At 41.7% G+C, this 13,193-nt stretch overlaps 1 protein-coding gene across 1 annotated transcript in view; it reads right to left on the bottom strand.

Moving 5' to 3' along the window:
• ARCN1 (archain 1) overlaps positions 1 to 8,045 on the bottom strand; it is a 30,521-nt gene extending 22,476 nt beyond the window's left edge. The window contains exon 1 of the mRNA XM_054439495.2: positions 7,855 to 8,045. Coding sequence (XP_054295470.1) covers positions 7,855 to 7,857 — 3 coding nt within the window. The 5' untranslated portion in view covers positions 7,858 to 8,045. The remainder of the gene's footprint in view (positions 1 to 7,854) is intronic.
• Between the last annotated feature and the right edge of the window lie 5,148 nt (positions 8,046 to 13,193).

Genomic DNA, 13,193 nt, shown 5'->3' with positions numbered 1-13,193 from the left:
CTCCCTCAATGACTTTATATTGAACTAAAAGAGTTGTCTGGGATACACCTTATCTTCAAACTATGCTAGTTTTGCATGTGGTACTAACAAAAGGTCACTGGATTTAGTAATTATCCTGAGGATCAGAATTCACAATTTCTTTCTTCTTTTTTTGGAGACAGGGTCTCACTTTGTCACCTAGGCTGGACTGCAATGGTGCGATCTTGACTCACTGTAGCCTCAACTTCTGGGCTTGAACAATCCTCCTGCCTCAGCCCCCCAAAAGGAGCTGGGACTATAGGCAGGTGCCACCATGCCTGGCAAATTTTTGTATTTTCAGTAGAAGTAGGGTTTCACCATGTTGCCCAGGCTGGTCTTGAACTTCTGGACTCAAGTGATCAGCCCACCTTGGCCTCCCAAAGTGCTGGGATTACAAGCATGAGTCACCACGCCTAGCCAGAACTCACAATTTCATGTGTTGAATATCACTTATAAATATTCCTTTTAAAAGCAACTATCCTAATATTATATAAATGGGTTTTTATGACTTGGGATAAAATTTCCCAAACTGCCAATATATCACACATGGATTCAAAACTGCTAAATAGCAAACTGATGATTCAAAAAGTGGCCCCAGCGATGACATGATGTTCATAAAGACTCTAGAAAAAATTGCTTTATTAATATGAAAATGGAAAAAAGTAATTATTTCTAAATTAAATTTTATTTATGTAATTTAAAACATATACATATAAGTAAATTATTAACCATTTTAAGAATGTATTTGACTATTTTTGCTACCTTTTTTTTTTTTTAAGATGGAGTTTTGCTCTTGTTGCCCAGGCTGGAGTGCAATGGCAAGATCTCCGCTCACTGCAACCTCCACCTCCCAGGTTCAAGCGATTCTCCTGCCTCAGCCTCCCGAGTAGCTGGGATTACAGGCGCCTGCCACCACGCCCAGCTAATTTTTTTTTTTGTATTTCTAGTAGAGACGGGGTTTCACCATGTTGGTTGGCCAGGCTGGTCTCAAATGCCTGACCTCAGGTGGTCCGCCCACCTCGGCCTCCCAAAGTGCTGAGATTACAGGCATGAGCCACCGTCCGCCCGGCCTATTTTTGCTACATTCTTAAAAGTTTATATAATTGGCAAAAAGCTTTCCTTCTTAATAGTCTCATCAGAAAAGTGGGGAATTCCCTTATATTTGGGATCATTTCACATTGGTTTCTTCTTTTCCTAAAGACTTAGAACTAGTGTCCCAAATTTGCAAAGAACCAAGCTGATATTAGAAAAGCTAAATGACTGGGAGTGAGAAAATCTATTTTCTAGTTTTGTTCTTCTATTTACTATCTGTCTGACCTTCAGTTACCCAACCTCTCTTAACCTCGTTTCTTTTCCTATAAAATGCAGCATTATCTAATGACCTTACAAGCTATTACGAGGGCCAAAGGACTATAATGAAATTGTACTTCAAAAGTGCTATACAACTTGTAGCACATATATTCATGATGTAAAACAGCACCATTAGTAATAACATGCATCTCATGAAAAAAATGTATGCCACTTCAAGGTAATGGATTTTTCTTTTTTTATTGAAAAAAAAAAGAGAGACAGGGTTTTGCCATGTTGCCCAGGCTGCTCTCAAATTCCTGGGCTAAAGTGATCTGCACACCTCAGCCTCCTAAAGTGCTGGGATTACAAGTGTGAGCCACAGCGTCCGGCCAAGGCAATGGATTTTTGCCTTTGTCAATATTTTGATATTCAAATAATGAATACTGACTCTCCCCCCAAAATTTTACATATAGTTTCAGGGAATGCATCGATCCTCTAGAGAAGTTATTCTCAAATGGCCCATAGAAAATCCCCTCATGCAATGAAAAATATTATTAATAAATGGGAGCATATTGTAAATGTAATCCCTGTAGAGCCTCCTACCCCTAAAAGGTTGAGAGTCATAGCTCTAGGAAGTTATGGTCCTCTATGTTAGAATTTTATGAGGTTTTGAAGGAATAAGACAAATCAAATGAACATCTAAAAAAAGGACAGCTCAGACCAAAACTTCAGACCTATACAAACATGCTGCATTTAATAGAAACCCCATATCTAATAATAAACCTGTTAGAAACAATGTTTACAGGCTCAAGGGTAGTTCTTAGGTTTTAACTGGAGTTAAAAACGCCTCTATACCATACAAGTAAAATTTAGGTAAAAACATCAAAAGCAACTTGAAAGGGAAAAAGGAACAAAAAGGTGTATGTTACTATCTACTTTATTTATTTATTTATTTATTTTTTGAGAGAGTATCTCACTCTGTAGTCCAGGCTGGAGTGCAGTGGTGCCATCTTGGCTCACTGCAAGCTCTGCCTCCTGAGTACAAACAATTCTCATGCCTCAGCCTCCTGAGTAACTGGAACTACAGGCACAGGCCAGCATCACCAAGCCTGGCTAATTTTTCTATTTTTAATAGAGACAGGGTTTCGCCATGTTGGCCAGGCTGGTCTCCAACTCCTGGCCTCAAGTCATCTGCGTGCCTTGGCCTCCAAAGTGTTGGGATTACAGGAGTGAGCCACTGCACCTGGCCCATCCAGTTTACTGATGAGCATGTTCAAAAACTAATTATAGGTACTGGTAATCTCCATTTTTGCGATATTATAAGAATTAACTGAGTAATTATTTATTGAACACCTACTATACATACAACATGCTTTCTGAGAATTAAGATGACACAGGCTAGCATTCTGCCTACAAGAAGCTTAACAGGGATAAGACACAAACACAAATAACTGTAATATGAGGCAGAATGTGTTAAGTAACATGAGAGAGTAACCGATAAAGTGCGTGGAAATTCAGAGGAAGAGATTACTTCCAGCTGGTAAAGTCAGGGATGACTTGATAGAAGAAACAGCATTTAGGCCGGGAGCGGTGGCTCATGCCTTAATCCAGCACTTTGGGAGCCAGGGCGGGCAAATCACCTGAGGTCAGGAGTTCGAGACCAGCCTGGTCAACATGGGAAAACCCTGTCTCTACCAAAAAATACAAAAAATTAGCCAAGTCTGGTGGTGCGCGCCTGTAGTCCCAGCTACCGGGGAGAGTGAGGTGGGAGGATTGCTTGAACCTGGGAGGCGGAAGTTGCAGTAAGCCAAGATCATACCACTTCACTCCAGCCTGGGCTACAGAGTGAGACTCTGCCTCAAAAAAAAAAAGAAGAAACAGAATTTAGATCATGCTTTGATGAATTCCAGGATTTGTTTTGAAACAGAGTCTTGCTCTATTGCCCAAGCTGTAGTGCAGTGGCATGATCTCGGCTCAGTGCAGCCTCAACCTTCTGGGCTCAGGTGATTCTCCCACCTCAGCCTCCCAAGTATCTGGGACTACAGACACAGGCCACCACACCTGGCTAATTTTTTGTATTCTTCTGTAGAGACAGGGTTTTGCCATGTTGCCCAGGCTGGTCTCAAACTCCCAACCTCAAGTGACCTGCCCGCCTCAGCCTCCCAAAGTGCTGGGATTACAGGCATGAGCTGCCATGCCTGGCCAGAATTCCAGGATTTCACTATGTCAAGATGAAGAAAGCAGTAGGGTAAAATCATATGTCTCTCTTTGAGTCATTCCATTATCCAGATACAAGCAAAACAAGGCTTCCAAAATAGGACCATAGTTCCCCATACTAAGTATAGCATAAATCTCCGAACACCCAGGACACCACAAATCACAGGTTCCAGGCAGTTGATACAGGTCTCTCTGTTACAGCTACTAACATGGCTAGAAGGTATGGTCACCTCTAAACATGATAAATTTATCCTATCCTAAATTAACATTTGTCTTCTTAAAGTTCTTGAAATAATAAACCTCTTTACATCAATGTTTACCAGTTTAACAATTATTAAAATATAGCATATACTAAAAGGTAGTTAACAATTTTCCCTATTGAAATTTGATCTGATTTTCTCTGAGGAAGAATTAATAGATATGATTACAAAGTTTGTTTTTTTTTTTTAACATTTTTGGAAAAAAAATTCCAGATCTAAAAGGAAATTGCAAGAGCCCTTGATTGTCTTACAGATGTGAAAACTGAGGGCCCATAAGTTAGATGATCTCTCCAAGACTGTTAAAAAAAAAAAAATTCCCTCATTAAGTTGAGCTTTGCCAAACTACTTTTAATAATTCTTACATGGTTTGAGTACACTATCTTTGGACTAAATAACAACTCTCTCCTACACAGACTTAACTACATGAATTGTTAAATGCCTCAAGTAAAAAAACCTGGAGAATTAGGTTTCTGTTCTGCCTTTGCCACTAATTATGTGACCTTGGATAAGTCACTTAATTCATTATTGAAATATTCCTAAAGTAGGAGGTTAGTTTACATGAAATCCAAAGTGCTCTGTGTCTTTAAGGTTCTGTAAGTCTAAGCATTTGAAACCCACAGTAACAGAAAAAAAAACAACTACAGTGACAGAAAATGTACAATACTTCCATTTTATACCCACTGCTCCAGTTCTAACCACTTTGGAACAATATTTTATAGTAACAGGCTGCTAGAAGGCAAATTGTCTAACCATAACAAATTGTGTGTGCAAGAGAGGTACAAGAATAACAGGTGGTATAATAATTCAGCATAAATATGCACAACTCTCTCTCAAAAAAAGTCAAGTTCTTTCTTGAACCTCTAAATGCTTCAGGATCCCTTACTTCCAGAATTAGTCACCTTCTCCTTTGTAATTCACCACAATATTTTATACACACATACACGCACACACGATTCATGGTCATATAAAGGCTAGTTTCTATAATTGTCAGGGAGGACTGTTCTGTCTTTTCTATTTATATGAAGCTATTATAGATAAAATCAGAGAGAAGATTACAATAAAATGTAGACCACATACAAAACCTAAAACTTGAAAAGTAATTTACTCAGTGAGGGTTTTAAGTCCATCACATTTCTATTCTAAAACAAAAGCTTGTAGAGAATTAAAACACACACACACACACACACACACACACACACACACACACCCGTTATCAGTTTCTGCAGTGAACTTCTATATGAAGACATAAATAGATGGCAAATCAATGGAAACTCAAGAGAATCATTTTCATTCTTTGCTGTCCCCTCAAAACACAATTAAAAAGATAAATAAAGAATACAGGGGCCTGGCGCCGTGGCTCACGCCTATAATCCCAGCACTTTGGGAGGCCGAGGTGGGCAGATCACGAGGTCAGGAGATCGAGACTATCCTGGCTAACACGGTGAAACCCCGTCTCTACTAAAAATACAAAAAAGTAGCCGGGCGTGGTGGCAGGCACCTGTAGTCCCAGCTACTCAGGAGGCTGAGGCAGGAGGACAGCTTGAACGCGGAAGGCAGAGGTTGCAGTGAGCTGAGATTGTGCCACTGCACTCCAGCCTGGAGACAGAGCGAGACTCCGTCTCGAAAACCAAACAAACAAGAAAAAAAGTCAGAACATGTTCTCATTAATTTGCAGAATACAAAAAAAAGATCAAATCAAGGTCCACATGCCTACAGTTTCAGCTACTTGGGAGATGGAGGTGGGAGGATCGCTTGAGGCTAGGAGTTCTAGGCCGCAGTACACTATGATAGCGCCTGTGAATAGCCACTGCCCTCCAGCCTGGGCAACATAGTGAGACCCTGTCTCTTAAAAAAAAAAAAAAAGATCAAAAGATGCTTTCCTTTGTACTTTATTTTATGATGAAGTCATGAGAAGGCATTTGTTTTTGCATTTGTTCACTTATTTATCTATTGGAACTTTGCAGTCTAGGACATCCTGCACTTCAATAACTAAAACCAAAGGGAATTTATTTTAAAAAAAATCAATGTTTACGTACTGATATCTGCAACTTACTTTGAAATGTATATTTTTTTTTAATGGAGAGAGGGATGGATGGGTGATTAGATGCATGATAAAACATAGTGAAATGTTAGTTATAGAATCTAGTTGGTGGTTACATGGATATTCACTACAAAGTTCTTTCAACTTTTCCAGATGTTTGAAAATTTCATAATGAAATGTTGGGCTAAAATAAACTGCTAGAAATTTGGTACAACTTTTAGATAAAAATTTCACCCTATCTGGACATTTCTACTGTCTGGGGATCTGTTTGTAAAGGAGCAGGACCCAAAAACATTACACAGAAATAATACCAATGTCCTAACACTCTACAGAGCAGCATGTACTGAGATAAATTGTTCTCCAGAGTACACAGGTCTGTGGGTATCTGGATCATGCTAAGTCCCAAATAATTCAGAAATATGTGACACAACTCTATGTATACGTACACATGTCAAAATAGCATGCAAAAGTTATATTTTATATATATCACGTAGGGCTTTACCATCCCTCAGTTATCAATGAATTAAAAATACTAAGTTCCAAGAACCTTTTAACAAAGAATATTTTGAGAAAGATTACCTTTATCTGGTTTATATAACACAAGACCTTAACTTTACTATTAAAATAAAAATATGTTCTAAAATGCATTATTAATTCCAGGGTGTAAATGGGAACTGAGTTTCAAAATCACTAACCAAATACAGAACCTCCTGGAGAAACTGAAAATACAAGTTTCTGGAAATTTTGTGTCCAACACAAAAATTTTAGGAGGCAAACCTGTTTGATGCAATTTATATACCTGAGGCTGAGAAAAGCTGTTCAGTGGCTTAAAGTCCAAGCATGAATTCCCCCCATTATCCAAGTTCTTATCTAAAGGGTTGTCAATCAATAGACCTTATTAGGATTGCCACCAAATTACATTCTGTCATCTCTCAGGTACATTTAACGATGTTTTAAATCAAGTTATCTATTGACAAAAGAATAAAAAAGAACAGAACATCCTTCAAAAGATAAAGGACATAAGGTGCACTGAAAAATAAATTACTAGCTTTTTTGAAACCAAAGAATGTCTACTACTTCACGAATATCCACAAATCACAGCGATGAAGGAAGATTCAGTGATGTCAGCAGTTCTGATTTCATCCATCCTCAACCACATTAACCTTTTTCATCCTTGCAACAGATGAGTATACAAAGATAACGCATGTGAAGGCAAGTAACTGGTCTCAGAGGATAACCCACCCCTCTTACTCCACCTCCTGTGAGACATCTGACTATACGACATGCCACATACACATTTTTCTTCACCTGGACAGTAAGTTCCTTGAAGGCAAACCCTGTGTTCTCCGGAACTTGCTCACATTTTCCCAGTGGTCTACACAGTGTATGTACCCCGAGTCACACTAACCAATGGACACAAGTGAGTTCTGCGGAAGTAGTGGAAGGTTTCAAAGACACTTGGGTCCTATAAATTAGTGTTAGAAGTTACTCCTTTCCGCTCTGTCTCCATTTCCCCCTTCTGAACAAACAAAAGAAAAATTTCTGGACACCAGTGGATTTGCATTTCGAGTTATCAAACGGCCTAGCAAACACCGGGGGTGGGAGACAAGCTCTGATTAACAGAAGGACCACAACCTCCGGAGACAGGCCTAGCCTGCTGAGCCTAAGCGCCAGGGAACCGGCTGGACAGCATCAGTTCCGAGGTCCGCAGCCTGGAACCCGCACCACCACCACGAAGTTCTCGCAGAGCAAAAACGCCGGGCCGTCTCAGGGGCAGGTCCCAGCAGACGAGGGAGTCCAGCTGGTTGGGGGGTGGTGCGGAAGCGGGCACGACGACAGATGGAGTCAGCTCCATCGGATCTCCAGGAGACCGGGCACAGGAGGCCACATTGCTCCCCGAGCCCCGAGCAAAGCACTCGGCCCTAGACCCTCAGGGCGGGGCTCCTCCGGCCCCTGCCCCAGGCCCGCCGACAAGGAGAGACAGTGAGGCTCGGACCCCAGGAGTTCGGGTCCTGGCTCGGATCTTACCATGGTGAGGGCGGTGGTAGGGCGCGCCCGCACTCCGGCTCCACTGGGGATAGGGGTAGGGTCTGGGGAACGGGAGCACCAGCAGCTCTGGACCTGCTGCCCCCTTGACAGGAACCGCTGCCGCTTCGCCTCTTGCCAAGATGGCGGCCCCGAGCCACGTCTTCAACCGGAAGCGGCGCAGGTCAAAGGGCGGGGGTTGAGGCGGGGCCTGTGGGCTGGGGAAATTGAGGGTACCGCGCTCCGGTTACGATTGAGCCCGGGAGGTGTAGGGGGCGTTCACCCTCCAGCTGTGGATCCTCATATCTCTGCCCTTTCACTGTGATCCCCTTCATTATTTTGCGTCACATCTTACAGTTTAACAAGCCCGCTGGTACAGCCACTATTATTTAATATACAGGATAACCTGTGTGCATGAAGGACTGGTATCCGGAATATATAAAGAACTTTTTTTTTTTTTTTGAGATGGAGTCTCACTCTGTCGCCCAGGCTGGAGGGCAATGGCGTGATCTCGGCTCACTGCAACCTCCACTTCCCAGGTTCAAGCAATTCTTCTGCCTCAGCCTCCGGAGTAGCTGGGATTACAGGCACGCGCCACACCACGCTCGGCTGTTTTTTGTATTTTTGGTTGAGACGGGGTTTCGCCATGTCGGCCAGGCTAGTCTCGAACTCCTGACCCCAAATGATCCGCCCGCCTCAGCCTCCCAAAGTGTTGGGATTACAGGCGTGAGCCACCGCGCCTGGCCTAAGAACTCTTATAACTCAGCAATAAAAAGACAAATACTGTATTCCTGTCTAAAAATGGGCTTTATCTGCAAAATGGAGGGAGTAGAAAACACAAAATTAAAATGAGCAAAAGATTTGAATACATATGTGTCCAAAGAAGATATATAACTGGCTAATAGGCACATTAAGAAATGTTGAATATCCTTAGGGAAATGGAAATCAGACCTATGGTGAGATATCACTTCACACCCACTAGGATGGCTATCATAATAATTGTTGGTGAGGATGAATGTAAAATAGTGCAGCCACGTTGGAAAAGAGTTTGGCAGTTCCTAAAAAAGTTAAACAAAATTACCACACGACTGAGCAATTCCACTCATAGGTACATACCCAAGAGAACTGAATATATGTCAACACAAAAATGTGTACTCTAATGTTCATAGCAGCATTATTCATAGTAGCCAAAAAGTGGAGACAATCCAAACAAATCCATTCATCAATAGATGTGGCATATATATGCAATGGAATATTATTTGGTCACAAAAAGGAATAAAGTACTGACATGCTACAATATGAATGAACCTTGAGAATATTATGTGAAAAAAGATGGATGCAATGGGGCACTCATATATGATTCCATTAATACGAAAGATCCAGAATAGAAGAAAATCCACAGAGAAAGAAACTAGCTTAGTGGTTTCCAGGGGCTCAGGAAGCGTAGGAATAGAGAGTGACAGTTAATTAGTGTGAGATTTATTTCTGGAATAATTAAAACATTCTGGAATTAAGCCAGGCATGCTGGCATGATCTAGAGTCCCAGCCACTTGGGAGGCTGAGTTGGGAGGATGGCTTGAGACCAGGGGCTGAAGGTCAGCCTGTGCAAATTGTGAGACTTAGACTCTTAAAAAAAAAAAGTAGGTCTGGAACTAGATAGAGGCAAATATACTAAAAACCACTAAATTGTATAATTTTAAAAGGTGAATTTTTATGATTTGTAAATTATATCTTAAAAAAAAAAACATGCACAGGAAGCAGGGCAGTTGTGCTCATGTCCATTTTGTATATGAAGAAAATGATGAAAAGTTTAAGTGAGTTATCCAAAGTTTCTAAACCAGTATATGATGGAACCAGGACTCAAAATCTGTTCTTGTGATTCTCATGTTATTTCTTGTATGCCAAATTTCAGATTTTTCAGAGTATAGCTGATTCAGTAGTTCTTCTTTAAATCATTTTATCCTACATCCTTAGCTCAACCCAACAGCACTCACCCATATTAAACCTGTATGTCCACAATTAAGTATAATAGCAACTTTTAATTGAGTGCTTAATTTGTGTCAGGTACTTTACACATGTTATTTCCAGTCCTTTACAACAATCCAAATAAAGATACTGAGGATCAAAAAAGTTAAGCATTTGTCCAAACTCACACAACTAGTAAGTGGTAGAGCCAAGTTCAAAGTCAGTTTTTTCCTGGCTGGGCGTGGTGGCTTACGCCTGTAGTCCCAGCACTTTGGGAGGCTGAGGTGGGCGGGTCACAAGGTCAAGAGATCGAGACCATCCTGGCCAACATGGTGAAACCCCGTCTCTACTAAGAGTACCAAAAAAAAAAAAAAAAATTAGCTGGGCATGGTGGCGCGTGCCTGTAGTCCCAGCTGTTCGGGAGGCTGAGGCGGGGGAATCCTTGAACCCAGGAGGCGGAGGTTGGGTTGCAGTGAGCCGAGATCATGCCGCTGCACTCCAGGATGGCGACAGAGGGAGACTCCATCTCAATTAAAAAAAAAAAATAGCTGGGCATGGTGTCTCACGCCTGTACTCCCAGCTATCTGGGAAGCTGAGGCACGAGAATTGCTTGAACCTGGGAGTCAGAGGTTGCAGTGAGCTGAGATCACAACACTGCCCTCCAGACTGGGCAACGGAGTAAGACTCGGTCTCAAAACAAACAATCAAACAAAAAAACAAAGTCAGCTTTTTCCATTAAAACACCCTGCCTCTGTATCTCCTGTGTGTTCCCTAACATTTATTGAACACTTACAGCATGCCAGCCATTACTCTAACTTCACACAGATTATCTCATTTAATCCTCACAAGAATCCTCTGAGATAGGTATCTTTATTGTCTCCATTTTACACACGAGGAAATCAAGGTACAGAGAAGAAAACTATCCCACCACAGGTCTCATGGCTAAAAAGTAGATAAGCGAGGATTCAAACAAAGGCTGTTCAACTTTGGACTATACCCTTAAGCACTGCATTATAGACTTCTCGCTCTTACCCGTATCAATTCCATCTCCAATGGCCTTCTAATAGAAATCTTTAGAAAGCTCAAATATTTTTAAATTTTATATGTCTGGGAGGATATATGTCAAACTGTATTTTAAAGTTTTTTTCATTAAAAAAACTTTTTTAGAGAGATGGGGGTCTTGCTATGTTGCCCAGGCTGGTCTCGAACTCCTGACCTCAAGCAATACTCCCATCTTGTCCCCACAAAGTTCTGGGATTGCAGGAATGAGCCACTGAGCCCAGTCAATATTTAAAAAAAAAAATTTTTTTTTTTTTTTTTTGAGAAGGAGTTTCACTTTTGTTGCCCAGGCTGGAGTGCAATGGTATGATCTCGGCTCACTGCAACATCTGCCTCCCGGGTTCAAGGGATTCTCCTGCCTTAGCCTCCCAAGTAGCTGGGATTACAGGCATGGACCACCACGCCTGGCTAATTTTTTGTATTTTTAGTAGAGATGGGGTTTCACCATGGCCAGGCTGGTCTTGAACTCCTAACCTCAAGTGATCTGCCTGCCTCGGCCTCCCAGAGTGCTGGGATTACAGGCTTGAGCCACAGCTCCCGGCCTATTGTTAAATTTTTTAATTGACACATAATAATTGTACACACTGGCCAGGTGCGGTGGCTCACGCCTGTAATCCCAGCATTTTGGGAGGGCGAGGTGGGCAGATCACTTGAGGTCAGGAATTCCAGACCAGCCTGAGCAACATGGTGAAACCCCATCTCTACTAAAAATACAAAAATTAGCTGGGCGTGGTGGCCCATGCCTATAGTCCCAGCTACTCGGTGGGAGAATCGCTTTAACCCCGAGGCAGAGATAGCAGTGAGCTGAGGTCTCACCACTGTATTCCAGCCTGGGCGACAGAGTGAGACCCTGTCTCAAAAAAAAAAAAAAAAAAAGTGACAATGGGTACAAAGTTTCTTTAGGGGATGATGAAATGTCCTAAAAAAGATAACTGTACACACTTATGGGGTAACTTTTTATTTATTTATTTATTTATTATTTATTTATTTTGAGACAGTCTCGCTCTGTCACCCAGGCTAGAAGGCAGTGGTGCCATCTCAACTCACTGCAACCTCCACCTCCCGGGTTCAAGCGATTCTCCTGTCTCAGCCTCCCGAGTAGCTAGGATTACAGGCATGCACCACCACACCTGGCTAATTTTTGTATTTTTAGTAGAGACGGGGGTTTCACCACGTTGGGACAGGCTGGTCTTGAACTCTTGACCTCAGGTGATCCACCCGCCTCGGCCTCCCAAAGTCCTAGGATTACAGGCGTAAGCCACTTTGCCTGGCCCAATTTTAACTTTTGTTACAAAAAGCAGACATATTTTAAGAAAGATGGAACAAATTCTTATTTTTTTAGAAAAGTAAAAATCCTGTTAGAAACTATTGCCTTATTGACGCACCTTCCAGGGCTTCCAACTTGAATCTCAGAAGCTCAGCAAAGACCAATTGATGCTGCTTCTTCGGAAATGTAACGGTAGCTGAATTAAACCACAGAAGAAAAAGCAACCCTGTAAGCATGCTTCTTGAGGAGTCCCATAGTGGCAGTATATTATAATGGTTAAAAGCAGAGACTTAGGAATCAGACTGACCTGTGTTTGGCTGCTATTTTCAGCGCTTATTATGAGTGACTTTAGGCAAGTTACTTTAACTGTCTAAGCCTCAATTACCTAATCTGTAAATTGGCAGTAACATCTATCTCATAAGGTTGTCAAGTAAATTAGATGATATAATCTAAGTGCTCCCCACAAAAAAACTAAGTGCTCCTACATAGTAAGTACTCCACATTACATATCCACTATTACGAGCAAAACAGATCACAAATTTTTTTTAATGCCGTTCCATTTTTAACTATCAGTATCCCAGAAAAGCTGTCTCTCATTTTTTAAAGGCACTTTCCTTGTTTACCTCTGGTAGGTTTTCAGGGTCAAATTTCCAATATTATTTTCTTTTTAAAATTTATTGCTATTATTATTATTTTGAGACGGAGTCTCGCTCTGTCGCCCAGGCTGGAGTGCAGTGGCGTGATCTCAGCTCACCACAACCTCCGCCTCCCGGGTTCAAGCAATTCTCCTGCCTCAGCCTCCTGAGTAGCTGGGATTACAGGCATGCACCACCATGCCTAGCTAATTTTTGTATTTTTAGTAGAGACGGGAGTTTCACCGTGTTGGTCAGGCTGGTCTTGAACTCCTGACCTTGTGATCCACCCACCTTGGCCTCCCAAAGTGCTGGGATTACAGGCGTGAGCCACCGTGCCCGACCAAAAAATTATTATTATTATTCATTATTTATATTTGAGATGGGGTCTTGATTTGTTGCCCAGGCTGGAGTGAATG

The sequence above is a fragment of the Pongo pygmaeus genome, chromosome 9, assembly GCF_028885625.2.
Source record: "Pongo pygmaeus isolate AG05252 chromosome 9, NHGRI_mPonPyg2-v2.0_pri, whole genome shotgun sequence".
Lineage (NCBI taxonomy): Eukaryota > Metazoa > Chordata > Mammalia > Primates > Hominidae > Pongo > Pongo pygmaeus.
Note: the sequence above shows the minus strand (reverse complement) of the source record. Positions and strands in the feature narration are given on the sequence as shown.